Here is a 12,063-nt window from a genome sequence, read left to right on the forward strand (position 1 = left end):
GTGAAGGCAGCGCCTCCTTAACGGGAGGAGGAGGCCTGCACTTCCCCAGCCTGCCGCACCGCATCGGGTGCCGCAGCGCCGGATTAGCGCCACAATGCGGCACTCAGCGCCCATTGGGAGGCACTCACGCCCGCCAGTAGCGCCGGCAGCTGTCTGGGCGCGGCGCTACTGAATTTTTGGCGCGCGCAAGGGAATTAGCGCCGGCGCTAAATTTCCGGCGCTAAAGCCCTGGCGCGGCATCAACTCAATTTCTAGGCCTATGTCTTTAGCCTTTCCCCCAAATTATTTTTCCTACTTGGTCAGTGTCCACCTTTTCCTGTGCAGTGCTTCCAAATGTTTTCATGTGTGCATAAAATTGTAAGCTGCTGCTCTTGCATCACTCAAAGACAAAGGGCTAGGTTTTCAGGCACATAACCACTGGTGCACCGTTAGCACGTACCCCGAACTGGGAAGCTCAAGGCCAGCCCAAAATTGGGCCTCAAGCCTCATCAACTATTTGGAGGAGCTGCTAGTGCCTGATGTGTCTCCATAGGCAGCTCACCCATTTTAAATAGATGAATGTCAGGCCGCTTGCCCCACCGGCATCGGCCCCAAGTTAAGTCCCAGGAGTGGGGGGGGGTAGAGTGACAATGAGGCTAATCACGTGTACTGTGGAGCTGGGGGTGCACTCCTGCTCCTTCTGGCTCCCCAACAACGTTTTTTTGAAATCATTTATAAAGTAAAGTTGACTTTTTTTGGTAGTTGCTGTTTAGGCCGCAGCAATGGCAATTCATCACAATCCAATTTCTCCATGTGGGCCTAAAACAGGTGTTAGCCTCCTCATGTACTTATGCAAGGGGCCCAACACCTGTTTTAGGCAGCCTCCAAGGACACCTGAAAAATAACCAAACCCAATATTGGGTCGAGTGTCTTTCAGGCGTCCTCGGAAGGCAGGATGTTTATCCCCAAAATTAACCTTCGTTGTGCCCATTTTACATCCATAAAACGGGCAAAATTAGGTCTAATTTCTATCCCAAAGACTCTACTCCACATCTTTTGGGACAGTTACTAGAGAAAAACAGTTAACAAAATCTCCTGGTTTTTTAAATCCCCCCTATTATTCCCTCAGACATCCTTCTGGGATAAAATGTGGTTATTAAGCACTCATCAGCAATTAATGGCTGCTCCCATTAAGTACAGCGTTTACTTGAGAAGCTGTAGATAGTCATGAAAAGGAAGGATTGGCACAAAAAATGAGGAATGTACCTGCATCAAATAGAAGTGACTTAAAAGTTGAGCCACCAACATGTAGTATTATCAATATGTACAGAATTATGTAGGATCCTCAGTGTAGCTATTCGCAAAAGCGATGTAACTTATAACGCACTATGCACAAAGAAAACAGATATCCTTCTGAACTCAATAAAAATACAAGAAAAAATAAAATACACAATGGTGCAGTTTCAGATTGAGCAAAAACTATTGCAATTTTTTTCTTCCCACAGATGTTATTTGAGCACTATGTTATACAGATTAACCCCCACTCCCACACCAAATGACTTCTCCATTAGTGAAACACAATAAACAAATGTGCTTTTTATTAGAGCTTGTCATTCTTGGACAGTGTTAAAGAAATGGGGTTGGAGGAAGAGAGATCGGATGCACTTTAGATGATAAAAGATGCTTATGAAAAAAATGGCAAACTTATATTTAAAAAATGAAAAATAAAATTTGTATCTAATTTGCAGCAGACAGTGTTACTATCTATTCTATTTACTAACCTGGTGAAATACCTTGGAAAGCTTTTACCAGTCAGCAATGCTCATTTTAAGCATGAGAAAGGTTCTTTAAATTGGCTAATTCTTCCCTCATGGAAAGTAGGGTTGCAATCTATCTGTTGTTGGATCGGACAGCCAGTTTTAGAGTGATCTATCTGATATGTCCAAGATATAAATTGGAAAGTGTTTACATTCTCTACTCAACAAAGAAAAATTCAGAACTCAAGCCATGATCCCATCCTCTATGTCTGTGTGTCTTGGTAATCCTTGCAAAATCATAAAATCATTTCAAAGGAGGCCATTCAGCCCATCATGCCTGTGCCGGCTCTTTGAAAGAGCGATCCAATTATTCCCACTCCCCTGCTCTTTCCCCATAGCCCTGCAAATTTTTCATTTTCAAGTATATATCCAACTGCCTTTTGAAAATTACTATTGAATCTGCTTATACCACCTTTTCCAGATCATCATAACTTACTGCGTAAAAAAAAAAAATCTCCTCCTCCCTGGTTCTTTTGCCAATGATCTTAAATCTGTGTCCTCCAGTTACTGGCTCTCCTGCCAATGGAAAGGTTTCTCCCTACCTACTCTTATCAAAACCTCTCATAAGATTGAACAAGATTCAACCCTGTTGAAGGATCTTTTGGATCACTTAAGATTGTCCTCCAAGCACTGCCACTCAAGTATGCATACTCTTGTTTCTGAGGCAGTAAGTTGTGGGTTAACACCCCACACCAGGATCTGGGCTGACACTACAATGCAGCATTGAGGAAGTGCTGCATTGTTGGCGATGCCATCCTTTAGAATAGGATGCCAAACAAAGGTCCTATCTGCCTGTTTAGGTGGGCATTAAAAGCTGCAATGGGAAAGTTGAAATTCTGCAAGAAAGGATGAGATTAAATGGGCTAAACAGCCTGGTCATTCATAATCTAATTTCAGGTTATAACATTGAATCCGAATTGATTTCTAAAAGTGTTCTCAGATAATGAATCTCCATATACTGTACCTTAAGTTTGTCATATCTATCACTCAGTGAGGAAACCTGGTGCTCCCGGTGACGTCCTACAAGTTTGCATAAGGCACAGATCAGCTGATCGTCCGTGACACAGTACATATTCACCTTTTCGTCTTCATGTTCCAGACACATTAGTCCGCGGAGATGAGAGTCCGGGATGGGCTCAATCAGCCGGTGGCCGGTGAACGGCTTCTTGTTGGGGTGGGTAGCCCTGAGGCACCGGTCACAGTAGGAGACCTCACAGGTCACACAGGTCTTGACGGCGTCCCGCGGTGGCTCTTGCTCGCAGAACTGGCACTGGATCCTCTCAGAGGACATGGTGATGGGATCCTTGTAGGGTCGCTCACGGCGGCATTCACTGGGGGAGTTGGGTCCGCTCAGTGAGGCTTTCTGAAAGCGATCGATAATGTTCTGCAGAGTTACATTTCGCTTCAACCCCTCCAAGCCACGGTGGTTCAGAGATATAACATACCGGCAGGTCGGGCACTGGAAGGCAGCAATTGATTGGATCGTCTCGTTGGAGGTGCAGTGAGAGACGAGGATCCGGTGGGCGCAGTTGAAGCACAAGCTGTGGGCACACGGTAACAGCAGAGGATCTTCAAATAGCTCCAGACAAATTGGGCAGGTTAATTCAGATTCAAGTGTTTCCATCTTCAGGCAAAGCAATCTTGCATCATCAGCAGTACCCAGGGAAGCTGGTCAGCTACCTACAAGGAAAAAGAAAAAAAAAAAATAAATCAACTTGAACTGACTCTACACCATTTAAAATGCGGCAAGGATATTTCCCTTGAATACAACTATAACATTAAAGAGAGCTTAAGATCAATGTTAAAGAGGCACCATTGGTTCTCCTGATGGTTCAGTCGGTAAATGTACTCCCCAGCGCAGTACTGAACAAGAAAACCCATGCTAAATCCCAGGTCTGCGCTAAATTAGTTATTAGCTTATGGTGGAAGTTCTAAAAAAAAACAAAGACCTTGATCCTACTCGATACCCAGTGACCCCTGCTGGAAATTGCATGTGTGTATAGGTGTCATGTGAAAAGGGGACCCGGTTAGGATGTGATACTCACCCTGGTTTCCTGCTAATATTTGCTCTTCTGGCTCATAGGGAAAGAATGGACACTTGGGCAAATTACTGAAGGGTCACTGGTGTCCATTGCAGCTGAGCCCAGTAAGAGTCAACATTTTCAACAGAGGAGAGGATGGTGGAGAGAATTGGAGCAGGGGGTGGGGCAGGGCTCATCTTTATGCAGAATGTGGGTGGCAAACCTTTTCCAGTTTGGAGTGCAGCAAGAGCCATAGTGCTGTGTCGTATGATGATAATGATAACGTGCAACTGATGCCATGATGTGTTTAAACTCGATTCAGAACATCTGTTTATATACAAGTGGGAAACGATTTGATAAGCAAACATTTATTTCTTTAAGAAAAAACAAACCACTGTAATAAATGACTAACATATTAAAACAGTTTAGCCGACAGGCTCCTACTTGGCCCTGAAGGAAAGAAAATCTTTCACAGGAGCACATATTGACTTTTCAAAGTAAAAACACAGGATCTTTGTAAAAAGACACCTCATACACTAGGAAGGGCGTTGGAAGTCTGTTACATCATTCTATGGTGCTCCAGCTCATTCTTACTCAAGTAGGCTTGTGCTTACTGCCAAAGATCAATCTGAGTTGTAGTGTGTCTTTTGGAGCACCATTTGTGGTCATTTGTGCAGCAAACACTCTATCCCAGTTCAAAAGCTGTTTGACGTGCACGGCTGTAAGTTCTATCATCTTAGAAATAATAATATTCTCTTCCTGTCTGTATCTAGACTTATCAATGTTTTAATCCAAAGAATGCTTTGGGGAAAAGGGGAGGTTGGGCAATGTTGTGAGGACAAAGAACAAACAGCAGGATTGTTTTGGATGGAGGACTCAGAGCAGACAGACTGTGGTTGTAAAGCAGATGTAAGAAGTCACACAACACCAGGTTATAGTCCAACAGCTTTATTTGAAATCACAAGCTTTCGGAGCGCTGCTCCTTCGTCAGGTAAGAGACAAGGTATAAACTGGAAGAGGCAGAGAAGAATGCACAGGTGAGAGAAATAAAAGATGGTCATGTACTGTGGGGGGTGGGGGGTAGAAAATGGAGACCGGGTTGTAATTGGAAGAGGGAAGATGGAGGAGAATGATCAGTTCACCACTGAAATGCTGCCATGTCACTGAGTTGGGGAGACATTTTTTGGGCCCTTCCTAGTCTGTATGGTGGAGTGCCATCTTGGACAGTGCCAGTTACCCATTGAGCCAACCTTTCTTGTAGAGACAAGGTTGATAAGTCAGTGAGTGCATCATTCTGTTTTTGTTTTAAATTTAGGCCTAAACAGTGTGAGAAAAGAAATAGCTCTGAGGAGTTGCCGAGCTGTCCGATTTCCGATTTTTCTCTCTTAGGCGAAAGTGCCTCAGCTCCAGTCAGTGCCTCCCAACAGACTAGCACACCACACAGAAAGCAGTGGGTACAGATTTGCATCCTGCCACTTCATACGGTGCTCATCCTACCTTTCAATCAATCAGTCACATTGAACAGATTTCAGATACCAGCCCAAAAGGCCCTAAGCAATAACTGAGGACACCATAAAATGGACTAGTCTGCTGCAGATCACTGCTGGCATCTTGTCAGAAGATCATAAGGTACATATGGACAGGGAAGACCATTTGGCCCATCCTAGCTCCCACACCAGTTATCCAATTGCTTCTTAACCAATTCCAATGTTTTTGCCTGCACTACTCTAACTGAAAGTTCATTCCAAATGATGATCACATTGAGAAGAACTTCCTGACATCAGTCCTAAATTTGCCTTTCACCAACTTGAACTTGTGACCTTTTATCCTACTGTTTCAGCTGAACTTGAAGTGGCAACCCAGATTTATCTTTTCTCTACCATTTAATATTTTATATATTTCTATGAGTCATCTCCTTTCAATGAGGAGCCCACATTTCTCCAATCTTTCCTTGCAATTCAGTTCTCGGACACTAGGGCCCCGATTTTCTGGCCGCCGTCGGGCGGCTTTTCATGCGGCCGGGGGCCGAAAATGCGGGTCGCGACCCCCCCCCCCCCCCCGCCTGATTCCCTGCCCCATCCGACTTTCGGACCGCCGTTTCCCCGTACCCCGCTTCAGTCCCGGCCGCCGCTGGCGGGACTGGTCATCGGCACACTAATTACCAATAATGACCTCGTTGAGGTAGATTTTCCGGGGCCGTTGCGACTTTGGGGCTTTCCCCACATGAAACCCGCCTGCGGGGAACCCCGCTGCCGAGAGCTGGCATGAAGCTTGCTGGCTTGCTAGCTGTCAGCTGCAGGTCAATGGAGAAGCTGTGATTTAAAGGGACAGCACTTGTATGTTGAAGGACCTTGTTGCTGAAGGCTTGGGGCTACTTCAAGGCTTAGGCACAGCTGTGGAAGGTTGGAGCCTCACACACTCCTCCAATGTGATCTCTTGGGAAGCCCCTCTCACCACCCTCACTCAGCGCTTCCTCAGCGGAGGCATCTACAAGAAGCATGGGACACCTTTTTTTCCTACCCTTCTTGCCATTAGAGGATCTCCAGCAGCAGAGGCGGCAGCAGCAGAACCAGGAACTGCATGATGAGCACCAGGAGCACCAGGCTGCTGCTCACTCACCTGAAGCTGCACAGGCCAGAAGGGGCCAGCGCTTGGAAGTGGCTTGAGAGCACCTTGCTGCACTTTAGGGGGCCATGGGGACCCATTTCTGCACTGGCAGTCCTACTCAGAAGGACTTCCATGAAGATCTGGTTTCTCTGTTCAACTGATGACCAACGCTCCTCAAGAGATGTCATTCTCTTATGAGCACTCACCATGTTTTCCGTACCCTGGCGAGTTATCTCCTCCATGGAGGTTGCCAACCTTTCCATGGTGATGCGTTCATGCGCCAATGACTCCACAAAGGCTCTGCTCATGGTCGCTATGGACTCCTCCATTCGCTCCACACTCGTAGCGACCCTGGAGACAAAACCTGCCAGAGACTCCTGCATCTGTGCATGGAGATCCATCACCTCTTCTCTTGCAGATGGACCAGAGGCAGAGGGTCGACATGCAGCGCAGCTGAGCTGGCAGAGTCCTGCGCCCTCTGACGAGGACTCTCCACTGCTGTCCCTGTCTCCAGAATCTGCTGAGGCTCACTTGTGAGCTGTGAAACACCAGGTGACAACACTACTCTATGTCCCAAAGGTCCCCCCGAGGTGGGAGTGTCTGCGCTGGTGCTGGGTGCGCTTACTTCTGATGACCCTGCGCCCTCAGAGGTTGGAGCTTCCTCTGAGGAGTCTGGCTGCACAGACTCTTCCTCCTCCAGTGAGGACGGGGGCTCTGGATGGTACTGTAGGGGAGTTAAGGAAGGAGTTAGAGATGTAATGCCAAGGTTCTTCTGGTGACTCCCAGCGAGTTGGCATCTGCTGACACCTGCATCCATGCAGCATTGGTCTCAGTGGGAGTCCTCTTCCTCCCTGACCTAGGGAAGAGGACCTCCCTGTGGGCCCTAACCCCATCCAATAATGCCTGCAGTGAAGCCTCATCGAATTTGGAGGCAGCTCGGGGTCTGGCACTGCCCACAGCTGCTGCAGGCTCCTCTGCCATCCTGTATGGTTCGTTTGGAAGCCTTCGGAGGATGCAATGCTTGCTATGGACCTTGAAAGCACCACGAATGATGACATCATACTGTGGGGATTTTTGACTCGAATTGGACAATTAGCAAGGCTTCCCACATGCTGGGAATTAATTGGCCACTTGAGGGAAAATTGCGTGGCGCTGGCTGACACTTTGTGTGTCAGAAACCCTACATTCGGGGAAGTCCGACCATTCCCCACACAAGCCGAAAATCGGGGCCTAGGGATTAGCCTGGTGATTCTAGGGCTTGGAATGTCTTCCTTATGGCTCAGTAATCAAAACTGGACACTTATAATCAAAATATGTTCTGACCAGACATCAAGTTGAAAGATTCTCTGCTGATACTGTAGTCCACTGATTTAGAATGACAGTTCAGCATTCAATTTGCTTTGTCGATTGCTGCTTCAGTGTGACTGGATATGTTAAGTGCCAAATCTACTAACTGTCACTACATCCCAATATTGAATACCACATGACAGAATATCATGTAAAAATGATATATTAAGCTGAAATTGTGAATCTGCTTATGATGGCAAAGGCCCTTATTAAACTAATTTATTTGATGAGATGCAGAATAATATGATCAGAAGGTGGCCCAGGAATCAGAATACAGTTATTTGTGAGTGAAGATGTATCTTGGATCAAAAAGGAATTTCCATTTGAACTTTCAGACAATTAAGTCTGAAAACCTATCCAGTAACCCACTCAAAAGGGAAAGGAGTGGGTAAACTCACTGAATGACCAATGAGCAGTTGACCCATACAGACTGGACAGATCTCAGGTTCAATCCAAGGCCTATGTTAAGTTATCTGATTTCAGCTAGGGTGGTGATAGATGCACAATGACCCACCTAAGTGTCCCATGGTTACAAACAGGAAACAGCCAGAATTCAGACTGCTGATTACTATCCAGCAGTCACTGCTGGAAGAGCATCTGGACTAATGTTGGGTGAGGGCAGGAACAGGCTTGATGTGATGCCCCTATTCCCTTGGTCAAATAGCCTGCCAGCACTCATCAGTCTCATACATGAATAATAGCCACTTGGGCAAGGTACTAGCAGACAACCAGTGCTGTAGAACTGTACCTCAGCAAGGAGGCAACACCTTTAGGAGTGGGGGAAGGGGAGAATTTAAAAAAGGACAAAGTTAAAGAATGATGTCAGCATTTTATTTATTCCCACACTCTTAGCTAACTCAGGGATGAGTGTCCATGTTGACACACTTGTTTATTCCATCCATCTGGTCGAAATCTCATAATAAAAACACCAATGCACTAGAAAGATAGATGGAAATAGAAATGGGGGACCATTTACACAAAACCAATTGAAGAGTCAGTGGGCTGATAATGATAAAGAGATCACAGGAAAAGACAGAATATTCAGAAAAGCTTTTTGTACTTTAGGTGATCAAATATTGACAGGGCACAGGTGGATTCAACTGTAACTCCCATGCTTGACGAGAACACAAAAAAACAAGATTATAGGGCAAGCCAAAAGGCACTAATGGATGTTTCAGCAGGTCGATGGTTATCTGTGCTTGAATGCCCCTGGCCATGGGTCAGAATTACAAGTCTGGAACTAAGGAAATTTTTTGGTAATAGAAAAACATTGGTTTAGTGAATTAAGAGCACTCGTCTTTTATCTACAAAGTTTTGCTCCAGTCGAGGAGCCAAAAATGGATAGCTTGAAAGACCACTTTGCTGACAGCTGCATAAGTCACATGTGAAATGCATTTGGGCCAGTATTAACCCAGGTCACAAGCATACAGCTGTCTATAATTCAACACTATTTGGCACTGAATTACCAATCTCTTCATCAGAGGCTGTAAGTAGCATTGATGTAGGAAATATTCTGGTGCAGAGAGTGGTGCCATTCTGAGATTGGGGTTAAGGCACACTTCAATCTAATTCATGCTGCATTTGACCTCGCAAAACTTGATGAGGTAGTTTGGAGGACTTTACACTGCATCTAATCCATGCCAAGGCTAACATGGCAATGCTTGATAAGGCAACGTGGAGGGAGCTTTACAGTAGATTCAAATCAATGCTGTAACTAGTATGGGAGTGCTCAGAAATGTAGGTCTCAGACTCTGTCATTGAAATAAGAACTCATGTACCAAGAGGCTAAAGCCAGGAAGCTTGCCACATGTTTACATGCTTTAGCAGTCAGGTTTCTGAAATGTCACAGCCTAACGACGCAATATAGACCAGCACCTCATGGAAAAAGGGAGAATTGGTGCACTCACAGGTCCTCTGCAGATTTGGCTATTTACATTAGGAGTGCAACTGGCGCAAGGAGGCGCTCACGTCTCCTGCCCTCCTCTAATGTAGAATTGTCTTAAATGTGATCTGATTGGAAGCCTATCCCATGAGATAATCTTCTGGATTCTTTAGAGAGAAGGTTTTATGAAAAAGCTGCTTCAAAACCACAAAACATTCAAAGTCCTGCGTTTTCTACATTGGGAAAGCTCCTGTGAGGTTTTAAACATCAAATTTTACTCTGCCTCAAAACCGATTTGAAGATTGATAAAAATTAAAACAGAAAAGTTTCTAGCAGTCAACCATGAGCATGATGGTTTTATTTCCCCCCTTGGGTATGACACATGTACTTGGAGATTAGACTGCTCATGTGTGAAATGTTTCTCAGTGCTGTCTCGGCCTCACCAGCAATCAGGCCTGACTTCAGATGGGAGATCAGGAATTATCTCACGCTTGCGCACACACCTGCCTGCTGATTTGGGGAGGAAAGGGTAAATAACACACAGAGGCCATTACAGTGCCTTTAATACCCCAACTCTAATAGAAGTGAAATCTATATTTGCTCTGCTTTAAAACAAATTGGGGGTGTGGAGGTATGGGTGGCATAATAAATCTATCACGTTGTCCTTTCAGCTTTGTGAGCCAGGTTCAAATCTAGATCAGATTGATGTGGGAAAAAAGAGTTTCCTTTTTCTCGCTGCAGTGAAGTGAATTTGAGCAGTTTTACGCAATTTCTTCTAGGCATAAGCAAAAAAACTACTCACTAATTGACAGTTCTTTTAAGAGAGGTTCTAAGGATGGCTGTTGTGAGAAATGGAAATGTCACAATGTGCATTTGGGGTTAAGGTACATTGTTGGTGTTCACTAGAGGCAGCTACCCTGCATCTAACCTATGCTAACCCTGACCTGGAAACACTTGATGGGATAGTGTAGGGGAAGTTTTACTTTGCATCAGCTCTGTGCAATATGGGAAGTAGTTAATTCTTACACTGGGTGATAAAAGTGGTAAATAATGTTATTCCTAAGCACTGAGATCCCTCACCTTAATGAGCACATTTCTTTTCAAGGGTGCATTGTGAATTGCCATGGAATGTATCACAGACTGCTGTTATACTCAATACTTTACACAGCAGCAATCCAGAAACCCAGCCTCTAGACCATTTCAAAGTTTACTGATGAGCAACCAACAAAGAAATAGGGAATTCAGAAGGAACTCCTTTACCCAGAGAGTGGTGAGAATGTGGAACTCGCTACCACAGGCAGTTACATTTAAGGGGAGGCTATAAGCATGAGGGAGATGGAAATAGAGGGTTATGTTAATAGAGTTAGATGAGGAAAGATGGGAGGAGGCTTGAGTGCAGCATAAATGCCAGTATGGACTGGTTGGGCCGAATGGCCGGTTTCTGTGTTGTATATTCTATGTAATGTTGGTTTCCTTCACATTGGTATATCCAACCAGGAATACTTCAGAATGGTTATGTTTTACAGGGAGCCTCGATTTTGGTTGAGTAACAGGTTTACACTATACCACATAGCTAGATGACTCGTGCCTTGCATCTATTAATCGGGGTCAGAGCTCACTCAGATCCTTCTCTTGGTTCTGCAGCTTGCTTGTGTTACTGTGCGTTAGAGTGCAGTCACTGACAGTCTGTGAAAATGAACTATGCAAACACTAATCAATGCTCTCCTATCTACAGAGAGCTTTATTTTTCGGCCCGGCATAATCTGGCCAAATTGGTCACAGAAAGCAAAAATACTAAACTAATGAGATTTGGGAATCTCGGTCTATTTCCAAAATAACTGCCTTGTGTTTCTACAGTTTAAAAAAAATGCTGTAAGTTACGTGTGCCATGCAAGTGATGTTACAGACCAAATTAAAGGGAGGTCAGAAATGTTTTGAGGAAGGAAAAGAGCCCAGAAGTGTTGTGTTACATCATCATGGCCTAAATTACTTTACCATAAACACGGTTGGAAAGTTGGTGGCAAGGTCCCTTGAAGTGATTGGAATACTTATTTTCCCTCCTCACCTGAAGGAGTTGGTTCTTGTTGGGATACAATTTTACAAGAATCAACTGCTCTTCAGTAATTTGCTCCAGTGGCCATTCTTCACGTGAGCAAATGCAACAAGCTATTTGACCATAGTGGGCATCAGCCTAAAGACAATCCTGCTCTTTCCCTTCTGTCCACATATGCAGACTTTCCAGCTGTTGTCACCAGAGAGTTATCAGGAGCCAGGACTCTGGATAGATTTCCAGAGGCCAATTATAGTACCCGTACTGATGCCCTGGCTGAGTTCAGCTGACTCTGCATAGATCAGGGATTGAATCTGGGACCTTTAGGGTCTGCATAGCTCAGTTTCACACTAGCCAGAA

At 45.0% G+C, this 12,063-nt stretch overlaps 1 protein-coding gene across 2 annotated transcripts in view; it reads right to left on the minus strand.

The window, feature by feature from the left end:
* Window positions 1-1,425: 1,425 nt before the first annotated feature.
* The window catches only part of LOC147125123 (putative E3 ubiquitin-protein ligase MID2), a 156,243-nt gene continuing 145,605 nt past the window's right edge, over window positions 1,426-12,063 (minus strand). For both annotated transcript variants that reach the window (XM_085997696.1, XM_085997701.1), the window contains exons 2-3: window positions 2,761-3,476; window positions 1,426-1,912 (exon numbers count right to left, since the gene is read on the minus strand). In XM_085997696.1, coding sequence (XP_085853822.1) covers window positions 1,802-1,912; window positions 2,761-3,420 — 771 coding nt within the window. In that variant the 5' untranslated portion in view covers window positions 3,421-3,476 and the 3' untranslated portion in view covers window positions 1,426-1,801. The remainder of the gene's footprint in view (window positions 1,913-2,760; window positions 3,477-12,063) is intronic.

The sequence above is a fragment of the Somniosus microcephalus genome, chromosome 1, assembly GCF_052327205.1.
Source record: "Somniosus microcephalus isolate GS21.2 chromosome 1, FLI_Smic_1.0, whole genome shotgun sequence".
Taxonomy (NCBI): domain Eukaryota; kingdom Metazoa; phylum Chordata; class Chondrichthyes; order Squaliformes; family Somniosidae; genus Somniosus; species Somniosus microcephalus.